Genomic DNA, 12,243 nt, shown 5'->3' on the forward strand with positions numbered 1-12,243 from the left:
GTTATTATGATATTTGCTTTATTGCAGTGGTCTGGAATTAAACCCACAATGTCTCTGAGGTATCCCTGTACTTATTTTTTTTAAACAACTTAACCCTGTCCCCAAACTTTCTTCCTAAGAATTCAGCTTAGAAAAACACGAATTTGAGTTGTGGGGCAGTGGGAACTATGTTACCTGTTACCTGCTATTCAGGTAACAGGGAGGCAAGCTCAGCAGAGTGATACAGGACCAGACGGCCTGAGTCCAGGTCTGGAAACCACCATGTGTCAGCTGTGATTACTTCCTCACCAAGCCTTCTTTCTTCACCTGTACAACATGGACTGTAATAGTGCCTACTTTATAGGATAGTCCAAAGGATAAAATATGATAATCCATTTAACCCTCAGGGCCTGTCTGGCACATCACACAGTGACCAAAATAGGCTAGGACTATGACAGAGTGATGACATCCCTAGATGCCACAACCCCACACCGACAGCAGGCATGATACAAATGCTTTCATGGGTTACTTCTGCCAGGCGGTGGCGAGGCACAGTGTGGAGACAAACACTGGCCCTGGGCAATCTCATTATCTTGGCCCTAAGTCACTCCATTTGAAGGCTTGATTTCCTCTTGGAAAATGAAAAAGTCTTACAAGATCAGTGTTTATTCTTTCTTAAAAAAAAAAAAAAAAAAAAAGAGTCCCTCCCATCAGGAAACTTGCACAAGCCTCTTAGACAGCCTCATCTACCAGAGGGCAGACAGCAGAAGGAAGAAGAACTACAATCCTGTGGCCTGTGGAACAAAAACCACATTCAGAGAAAGATAGACAAGATGAAAAGGCAGAGGGCTATGTACCAGATGAAGGAACAAAATAAACCCCAGAAAAACAACTCAATGAAGTAGAGAAAGGCAACCTTCCAGAAAAAGAATTCAGAATAGTGATAGTGAAGATGATCCAGGACCTCAGAAAAAGAATGGAGGCAAAGACGGAGAACATGCAAGAAATGTTTAACAAAGACCTAGAAGAATTAAAGAACAAACAAACAGAGATGAACAATACAATAACTGAAATGAAAACTACACTAGAAGGAGTCAATAGCAGAATAACTGAGGCAGAAGAATGGATAAGTGATCTGGAAAACAGAATGGTGGAATTCACTGCTGCGGAACAGAATGAAGAAAAAAGAATGAAAACAAATGAAGACAGCCTAAGAGACCTCTGGGACAACATTAAACGCAACAACATTTGCATTATAGGGGTCCTGGGAGAAGAGAGAGAGAAAGGACCCAAGAAAATATTTGAAGAGATTATAGTCGAAAACTTCGAGTCCCAGGCAGGATAAACCCAAGGAGAAACACGCCGAGACACATAGTAATCAAACAGGCAAAAATTAAAAACAAAGAAAAATTATTGAAAGCAGCAAGGGGAAAATGACACATACCATACAAGGGAACTCCCATAAGGTTAACAGCTGATTTCTCAGCAGACACTCTATAAGCCAGAAGGGAGTGGCATGATATACTTAAAGTGATGAAAGGGAAGAACTTACAACCAAGATTACTTGACCCAGCAAGGATCTCATTCAGATTCAATGGAGAAATCAAAAGCTTTACAGACAAGCAAAAGCTAAGAGAATTCAGCACCACCAATCCAGCTCTACAACAAGTGATAAGGAACTTCTCTAAGTGGGAAGCACACAAGAAGAAAAGGACCTACAAAAACAAACCCAAAACAATTAAGAAAATGGTCATAGGAACATACATATCGATAATTACATGTAAATGGATTAAATGCTCCAACCAAAAGACATAGACTGGCTGAATGGATACAAAAACAAGACCCATCTATATGCTGTCTACAAGAGACACACTTCAGACCTAGGGACACATACAGACTGAAAGTGAGGGGATGGAAAAAGATAATCCATGCGAATGGAAATCAAAAGAAAGCTGGAGTAGCAATACTCATATCAGATAAAATCGACTTTAAAATAAAGAATGTTACAAGAGACAAGGAAGGACACTACATAATGATCAAGGGATCAATCCAAGAAGAAGATATAACAATTATAAATATATATGCACCCAACATACGAGCACCTCAATACATAAGGCAACTGCTAACAGCCATAAAAGAAGAAATTGACAGTAACACAATAATAATGGGGGACTTTAACACCTCACTTATGCCAATGGACAGATCATCCAAACAGAAAATTAATATGGAAACACAAGCTTTAAATGACACAACAGACCAGATAGATTTAATTGATATTTATAGAACCTTCCATCCAAAAACAGCAGATTACACTTTCTTCTCAACTGCACATGGAACATCCTCCAGGATAGATCACATCTTGGGTCACAAAACAACCCTCAGTAAATTTAAGAAAATTGAAATCATATCAAGCATCTTTTCTGACCACAATGCTATGAGATTAGAAATGAATTACAGGGAAAAAAATGTAAAAAACACAAACACATGGAGGCTAAACAATATGTTACTAAATAACCAAGAGATCACTGAAGAAATCAAAGAGGAAATTTAAAAATACCTAGAGACAAATGACAATGAAAACACGATGATCCAAAACCTATGGGATGCAGCAAAAGCAGTTCTAAGAGGGGAGTTTATAGCTATACAAGCCTACCTCAAGAAACAAGAAGAATCTCAAATAAACAATCTAACCTTACACCTAAAGGAACTAGAGAAAGAACAAAGAAAAAAAAAAAACTAGAGAAAAACAACTAGAGAAAGAACAAACAAAACCAAAAGTTAGCAGAAGGAAAGAAATCATAAAGATCAGAGCAGAAATAAATGAAATAGAAATAAAACAATAGCAAAGATCAATAAAACTAAAAGCTGGTTCCTTGAGAAGATAAACAAAATGGATAAACCACTAGCCAGACTCATCAAGAAAAAGAGGGAGAGGACTCAAATCAATAAAATTAGAAATGAAAAAGGAAAAAAAAAAAAGCTACAAGAGAAATAAAGTCTGAGAGAAATTTCAAGAAATATAGATTAAAGATATAATAAAAGTTAATCTCACCTTCTTGACTTCCCCTACCCCAAACCAGTTTTTGAACTGTGCTATGCAGAGTCTTAGGGATCCCTAGAAACAGAAGGTGGCTTTCCAGCAGAAGCCAAGTAGGCAGGGCCCTAAGGAACCCCTCTTCTCCCATCACTACCTCAACAAAAGCAGCTCTGGCTTCTATGCATTTTATATACTGGATTTCACAGACTTTAAAACAAAGGTTCCACTACCAAAGTGAGACTTGAAAACCACAGGATTAAATTACTCTAAAGATATTATCCAGATCTAAAAGTCTATGATTCTGGTCTATTAAACCAAATCCCCATAGTTGCCATTACATCTATATCAAGTTTCCATAACATTTCCTGAGACTTTACCTTACCTCTAGCTCAAGATCCTGAGGTTCCATTTCAGAAAGTGATAGCACAGCAATTTTGGTAACTTTACAGACCTCATGGTCTCCTGGAAGTTTGCCCACCAAAGCTTTCTGCCGAATTAAAATAAGCCACCACGGTAGATCTGAAAGAGAAAGTCATAATTAATGTCTGGCTTCTATAAAGTGGTACTGTCCCGGCAAGCTGAAAGGGAATAATCAAACACAGTGTGCAAAAGATACAACCCTTTAAAGCAGTGGTCCCCAACCTTTTAGGCGCCAGGGACCGGTTTTGTGGAAGACAATATTTCCACGGCCGAGGCGGGGTGGGGTGTGGTTCAAGCAGTAATGCAAGCGATGGGGAGCGGCAGATGAAGCTTTACCTGCTCCCCCCTCCTCCCCGCCACCGCTCACCCTTGTGTGGCCCGGTTCCTAACAGGCCGTGGACTGGTACCTTTCAGAGCACAACAAAGATATAAAAATGACCCTTAAATGTATGAAAAGTTGTTCAATGGAGATGTAAATTAAAATGTTGCAATACCATTCTCACCCATCAGCTTGGGGATAATAAAAAAGTATGACAGCACATTCGCTGGCCAGGCTGTGGGAACCAGGCACTCTCCTAGTGCTGGTGGGAACACAAACGCACACAACTTTTCTGGAGGGAAACTTTGTGATAACTAATAATAAAACATACACACTTACCCTTTAACCTAGCAATCCCACTCTTGTGAATTTACCTTGAAGACACACCTCAGCAACACAAAAGTACACATACTCAAATCTATTCATTGCAGCAGTTTACAACTGTAAAATACTGGAAACAACTAGAATGCCCAGACATAGGAGAATGGCTGAATAAACTATGGCACATCTATGCAGTAGAGTACTATGCAGCTGTAAAAAAAAGAATTAGAAGCATTCTGTAAACTGGTAAGAAGTGATTCCTAGATATATTAAGGGGATAAACTGGATATTATTAATATATTATAAGGGTATTACATAATAAGATATAGTATTAAATCGAAGCACAAAAGAGTATCTAGAGTGTGCCACCCTTTCTGTAAGAAAGATGAGAAAATATGCACATAATCTGCTCATTTGTACAAAAAAAAAAAGAAAGAGAAATTAGAAATTAATGAGATTGGTTACTGAACAAGGAGTAGGTGGAAATGACATGGAAGGAAGAGAAAACAGGAATGGGATAAAAGGGATCAGGGGGGTGACAATCTCTCCAAGTATACCCTTTCACATAGTTCTGACTCTTATAATCATGGTAATGTTTCACATCCCCTCAAAAACCAGTAGTTCAAATTAACCAGAATGTGGAGGGAACCCAAAACAAAATGCAAAGAGTAACCCAACTCTGTTACAAATGGAAAACGTAACCATGATGTAGGAGCTAAGGAAGAAATAAACTAATCTAAATAACTTTGGAAAACAGTATTTTGCAAGGATAAAGACACAAAGAACTGTATACAATATTGTACTCTGGTTAGTGAATTATTTTTCAGAAGGGTATGAGTTAGCAATTCCAAAACTACTTTATGTATATACTAGGACTGAGCAAATAAGCAAATATATTGAAGAAAGTGGGGGAGGGGTGTAAAACAAATGAAAGAAATATTTAATAATTACAAGAAAGAAAGGAAAGAAAACACCTAGAGGCCCAACAGTTATCTTTCCAATCCAAATTTCTACTTCTCACAAAAGACTTCTATTTAACTGAGAAATGGTCTATGAAAGACAGCATCCAAAAGCAATTTTGCATTTTATGAGGCTACACCCTTTAAAAATACTACCTAATTAGTACTCAAAATAAAAATACCTGAAACAGTGTTTCAGGAATTTCTTACTATAGGAAAATAGCATGATGGATATATATTCCCCTTATGAAAAAATATTTTTTAAAAAGATATATAGTATTTTAATTTCCCCCATTTTCCCCCCAAATATTAGTCAACTCTCATTTTAGGGAAAGTGCTCTGGAGATGTGCTTAAAGCATTTCATAAATGCAAGAATTTGGAAACGTTTCTTAATTCTTTATAAAATAGGGTGGAAATCTACTCTAAAGTTTCAAGGCTTTTGCAGGTCATTTCATTAATATCATTAAACTTTAACCAAGGACCTTCCATGTGCTGGGAAGTACGTCAGGCACAGATTAAGGTTACCAAGCACCTAACACACAATAAACCTAAGAGAAAATAAATAAAGCACATAATACATAATAAACTGTTGAATGCTAATACAGTCTGCTGAATAAAAAGAAATTCTTACCACAGTTCTCTTAACGTCACAGGAATAATTTCTATTTTACACTGAACAATTTAGTGTTGGCAGATGATCAGACAAGCCAACATTAGGAAGCCCTCTTCCCAGTTTATGCCTTCTTGCTTTCATATTAACATTAAGAATAGCGATTTTAAGAAATTACAGCAATGACAGAAACACAATGTGCACAATCAAATGAAATGTCTTTCCAATAAGCCATCTAATGGTATCGTACCCAAAATATAAAAATAGTAAATTTCAAACACAGAGGTTTTACCCCAAACATACTCACTTGCTTTTTCCACAAAAACATTGGTATTGTCAATACTGAAATTCAACTTACAAACTCAAGTACATTTAAAAATAAAATATGCATATTTTTAGAGTTTAGCTAGCTACTCATATGCAGGAACTGTGAAAAACTGAGGTGCTTCTATAAAAAAACAGACTTAAATTCAATATGCCTGAGGGATTATAATGAAGACTAAATCTAAGAAAATACCATGTAAATGATCTCAAACAAAAGAGAAAAAATTTTGTAAACAGTAGCTTTCCCTTTTCAGAGAAGCCTCAGTGTCCTGGACTTTGAGGTCAGAACTCAGACTCAAATTTTAGCTGCCTTATTTATTTACCATGTACTTCAGCTTAATACTTAAGTGCTCCAATTCTTGGTTTTCTCATCTGTAGAATGGGATAAAACCACCTATTTACGAGAGTATCTATGAAGATAAAGAATTTTTATAATTCCTGTTATTATTACTAAGAGCTAATGTTTACCAGGTAGCAAAACATAAGATAAACCTATGGTAAATAAAACAATATGATGCCGGTACAAGAATGGACAAATGAATACTAGAAAAGAACAAGTGAATAGAAAAGAACAGAGAAGACAGATGCAGACCCACATAAATATGGGCATCTAGTAAATGATAATAAAGAGGGGGAAAGCATGGTGCGTCAACAATTAGTGTTGAAATACATACTGAAGTATCTGCAGAAAAATATCTGGAATCTGCTTTGAAATAATTTAGACGCTGGGAGTGTGGGGACCATGAATAAAAATGCCTTTTGGGGGCTTCCCTGGTGGCGCAGTGGTTGAGAGTCCGCCTGCCGATGCAGGGGACGTGGGTTCGTGCCCTAGTCGGGGAGGATCCCACATGCCGCAGAGCGGCTGGGCCCGTGAGCCGTGGCCGTTGAGCCTGCGCGTCCGGAGCCTGTGCTCCGCAACGGGAGAGGCCACAGCAATGAGAGGCCCGCGTACCGCAAAAAAAAAAAAAAAAAAAAGTCTTTTTGTAGTTGACTTCCAACCAGCTCTACAAATTGCACTGGGTTAATATCTCATAAGTCCTTTAATATACAGTTTCCTGTCTTACTGTTTTCAGTCTTACACACTGATCAAAATGAAAAAACTAAGAGTAAGAGATAAGGAAATCGATATTTACTAGTTATAATCTAAGTAAGGTGGTATGATGAAAATGTCCTGGAATTAGACAGTGGTGATACTTGTACAACCTTATGATGATACTAAGCACCACTGAATTGTAATTTAAAAAAGTGAGTTTTATGGTGTGTGAACTACGTCTCAATCTTTTTTTTAAAAAAAAGCTCCTTCTAAAGAACAAAAGAACTTCTAGAAGGAGTCTTACCTACCAGAGCAGAGAATAAAAAACTAAAAAGTGGGCTTCCTTGGTGGCACAGTGGTTAAGAATCCTCCTGCCAATGCAGGGGACACGGGTTCGAGCCCTGGTCCAAGAAGATTCTCACATGCCGTGGAGCAACTGAGCCCATGTGCCACAACTACTGAGCCTGCACTCTAGAGCATGTAAGCCACAACTACTGAGCCCACGTGCCACAACTACTGAAGCCCACGCACCTAGAACCTGTGCTTCGCAACAAGAGAAGCCACTGCAATGAGAAGCCCGTGCACACAAGGAAAAGCAGCCCCCACTCACCGCAACTAGAGAAAGCCCACACTCAGCAATGAAGACCCAACGCAGCCATAAATAAATAAATAAATATGAAAAAAAACTAAAAAGTATATTTCCTGCCAAACACAGAGACACAGGTATTTGAACTAGTGTTCAAAGGAACAATTAAAATCATCATGGAAAGAAAATGAAAAATTTGAATTGGACACTAAGATATTTCTAGGCTGACCCTAGAAAACAAAACAAAACAAACAAAAAACCTCATGAGAAATAGCAATATGTATTCCTGTAATTATTTTGCCTTAGGTGAAACAGAACACAATAATAAATACACAGAAGCCTGGAAGTTCCGCAAGAATGAGCATGTTAGTTACAGGGTTAAATGATCCAAATATATTTTCTCTAGTTTATGCTTTAAGCTAAGAAAAAATGTAAAAGTATTGATATATAGCATCAGTACTGTTTAGCAATCCCAGTATCCAGTCAGGCATAGTTTTGTAATAAAGTTTTTAAAAGCACAAATGCAGGTTACTGCATTAATTTATATCACCCACCAGGAAAAGAAACTTGGCTCAATTAAAGCTGCCACACTGAAATCTGGATATGCGGTACAACCATGTGTCAAAGGTAATTTAGTCTAGCAAGGTCTTTCCGCATAAAGATATTTTTTCAACTTTTTAAACATTTTACAATGGGAGAAAAGGTCAATTTTGTAACCCTGACTCCTTCAGAAAAGACAGACAGGAAAATCTGACTTCCCTAGCAAGATAAGAAAACTGATTAGGAAGTGATTATCTTCAAAAGCATGACCAGTTAGGGCAAACTAAAACAATAGTCCTGGAAAAGATTCAATTGCTTGCCCTATGCAATAACTGACTCAGTTAAAAGAGGATAAGTAATGGCAGGATAAAGATTTTCATTAAAAAAATTTTTTTTTCCTAAAATTGGATGAAACTCTTTTCTCCCTACTCATGACCTCACCTCTAGGAAGTACTGCATCTTACATATTTCTCAACATGGCTATCCATCCTACTGACATATAGAAAAGATAAGCATTTGATCCAACAATGAATATCTAGCAATCCTTTTCATTTTTATTAATGTTAACTCAATAGGAAATAAAGGAATACATTCCATTTGTTTAAAAATGTAAACATTACATATACAATTAATGTTCCCTTTGACCACTGTTCCCTACTCCATGGCAATTCTTTAAATCTAATCCAAACCCCACCTTGTGAGTTCTCTCATATAAGGAGACTAGCAGAGATGGAGAGCAATTGGTTACCATTGTTGGCATTAGTCCTTTTAATCTTACTTGAGAGTTTAACAATGACCTTTTAAACATACATAATTTAGGGAATTCCCTGTCGGTCCAGTGGTTAGGACTCTGCGCTTCCATTACATGGGGCACAGGTTCGATGTGTCCTGGTCGGGGAACTAAGTTCCCACATTCTTTGAGAATGAGCCCCTAATAAGTATTTGGTGGTGTAATTTACCTTTTTTTTTTCTTTTGATGCAACACAGCTTTATCTAGTCTTTCCAAAGCATTCAATTTAGCCTTCATAGAAACAGGAAGTCTTTCTTTTTGTATCAATACTCATAGTTGATGGGCTTATTTAATTATGTAATTACAATATCAAGTAAAACAAGTATGAACAGGATTGGAAATAAACACGATCCACCAGAAGAGAGAGGGCTTCCTACCCAGTCTCCACCGGCCTTCAGAGCATCCAATGCATCTACCAACAGACTCTGCAGAGGCAGTGAGGCATGTTGGTTAATCTGGCAAACAGGTTTGTTTGCCAGATTAAGTGAGATTCAACTAAAAGAGCCCCTAGTGATAGAAATACATAGGCAGTACATATTCTGTGGGCCAGACACTTGAAGTGAATGAAATATTTGCGTGAAAATGATTTTGCTTTTCTGATTTTTTTCTTCTGGCTCACCTTTTCCAAAGACTGGTTCTGATTTGAAGTGGCTCAGTGGGATTTTTTTTTTTTAAGACTTAACTCTTTTAGAGAAAAAAAAAACTTATTTATTTACTTTTGTGGCATACAAAGGTTCTGTTTTCACTGCTCTTTTGGACACTTTCCAGTTTCTCTGTGTCTCTCTATAAACATTCACATTATGACCAAAGGCAAAAATAAAAAAGAAGGTGGGTCTGTTAATGACTCTCATGTGTTTTCCTCCTTTAGCTTGCCCCGATCCTGCAGACTATACTGCTGAGGACAAAGCACTTCCTTCACCTCTCCTAGGTCCACGTCACCTGGAGTGTCCACGTCACCTGGAGTGTCCACCAGGAGAAGCTGAGAAATGACAAAGCAGAGGGAACCCTGCTGCCTTAACACTCGAAATTAGCACAATAGAATTTATAATTATACCCACATGCCAATAAATACTAACCCAGGTGGTTACTACATACTCCGAAGTTGTAACATAATATTCAAATAACAAATATTTAAATTCTTTTTTTTTTTTTTTTTTTTTGCGGTACGCGGGCCTCTCACTGTTGTGGCCTCCCCCGTTGCGGAGCACAGGCTCTGGACGCGCAGGCTCAGCGGCCATGGCTCACGGGCCCAGCCGCTCTGTGGCATGTGGGATCTTCCCGGACCGGGGCACGAACCCATATTCCCCTCATCGGCAGGCGGACTCTCAACCACCGCGCCACCAGGGAAGCCCCACATATTTAAATTCTTGAAGAGCGTCTGTAGATTACGCCTCTAATAAATGCTCGGAGTCTGCACTTGCACCAGATGAATCAGAGAATGGAGGTGTGTTGGTAAGAAGGAAAAAAAGAGAATTAGGAAAGGGGATTATAGTTGGCTCACTTTCCTTTCTTCTGTGTCAAGCTGATAATAAGAATACTCATATGTTTCTCTGCCGTTTCAAGTTGATAGTCTAACTAATAAATTTAAGCCAAACGACTCATTGCTCTTTTTATATTTTAAGGCTTAGGTGCGTACAAATTTAAAATTGCTGTATCTTTCTGGTGACTTGAAATTTTGCTATTTTGAAATGTATATCTCTTTATGCTTCTTGCCTTAAAGTCTGTTTTGATATTGGGATAGACACATTATTTTTCAGTAGGTTAGCATTTACTTGGTTTCTCTTTTTTTTTCTATCCTTTTACTTTGGACCATTCTATATACATATACATATACCTAAGGTATTTGTCTTAAAAGCAGCTTGTAGATGAATTTTATTGTTTTTCCATTATGAAAAGCTTTGTTTTTTAACTGAGTACTAAGTCCATTCGTATGTAATGTAATTGTTGATAAACTTAAGAATCATTCTACCCTCTTACCATTTGCCCCCCCTGTTCAACACGCTTTCTTTTCTTGCCTTCTTTTGGATTAAGTGTTAAAATTATTATTATTCCATTTCCCCCTTTATTAGGTTTTTACAATCTTTTATTATGCTTTTAGTGGTTATACTGTAGGGTCTGATAATACAAGCCCTAACTTACAAAAGCCTAATGTAAATTCGTATTTTTGCCAGTTCCTGGACAGTGAAAGGACCTTAGAACACCAGCCCTTTCTAGCTCACTATTGTTACTATTATTGTTGTGTGTTTTCATTCTGTGTTAATTTTAAACCTCATATAAAGCCAACTTTATTTAAATTTACCAGCACATTTACTCTTTCCATTGAACTTCACTCCTTCCTACAACTCCACACTCCCATCTGGAATCATGTTCCTTTTACCTGAAGAATTCTTAGTATTTTTTTTTTAACGGCAGATACTGCTGATGACAAATTCTTTCAGTTTGTTTGGTTCAAAATGTCTTTTTTTCCTTAATTTTTGAAGGTATAAAATTCTAGACAGGCACTTCGAAAACAGCATTCCACTGTCTTCCAGCTTCCATTGTGCCTATCAAGGCTGATTGAATGCCCTTGAATTTAATGTGTGGTTTTTCTCTGGCTGCTTTAGGATGTTTTCTTTGTCTTTAGTTTTCATCAGTTTTACTACAAGGTGCCTAAGTGTGGTTTTCTTTGTATTTTTTCCCTTGCAGTTCAAAGTATTTCTTGACATTGTGACTTGTATTTATAGTTGGTTTTCAAAAATGCTTGGCTATTATCTCTTCAAGTACTGCTAGTCTCTTGCTGTCAGAAACAATCTGTCTAGTTTCTCTTGATTTCATTTTTTAAAATGTACAAAGTATCTTTAAATGAAAAGTTATATAATATATTAACACACTATGCATTTTAAGAGACTCTAATAACTGGGTAATGTCTTAACGGCTTATCGCAAGATAAATTATGTTCCAATTTGAAGGATCCTGCTCTTCTTTTTTTTTAAAAAACAAATCTTTGGTAGGAATTTAAATTCAGTCCAATGTGCGCATAAAACCTACTTCATTGATACCTATTGCATAAACTATTAATTGGCCATTTAGTACTTTTAAATGAATATGAGCATAAGTCTATAGGTTTTATGCAAACTTATGCATGAATTTAAATTTCTACTAAAAGATATGGATTCATGGTAAGTTTAATACAATTTTTTGCTTTATATTTAAGGTTATTTCTATTTTTAAAAACGACATTAAGAAAGATGCTTTCTTTTCCTAATGGAAATAGAGCACTGGACATCTTTGAATATATTTCAGGGAGCAACGTACACCATTATACATCAGGTAAGTAGAAATACA

At 37.1% G+C, this 12,243-nt stretch overlaps 1 protein-coding gene across 3 annotated transcripts in view; it reads right to left on the reverse strand.

The window, feature by feature from the left end:
* INPP5F (inositol polyphosphate-5-phosphatase F) overlaps positions 1–12,243 on the reverse strand; it is a 94,680-nt gene that overhangs the window by 49,829 nt on the left and 32,608 nt on the right. For all 3 annotated transcript variants that reach the window (XM_067024533.1, XM_059052460.2, XM_059052459.2), the window contains exon 3: positions 3,399–3,535. In XM_067024533.1, coding sequence (XP_066880634.1) covers positions 3,399–3,535 — 137 coding nt within the window. The remainder of the gene's footprint in view (positions 1–3,398; positions 3,536–12,243) is intronic.

The sequence above is a fragment of the Kogia breviceps genome, chromosome 2 (genome assembly GCF_026419965.1).
Source record: "Kogia breviceps isolate mKogBre1 chromosome 2, mKogBre1 haplotype 1, whole genome shotgun sequence".
In the NCBI taxonomy this organism is placed as follows: Eukaryota; Metazoa; Chordata; class Mammalia; order Artiodactyla; family Physeteridae; genus Kogia; species Kogia breviceps.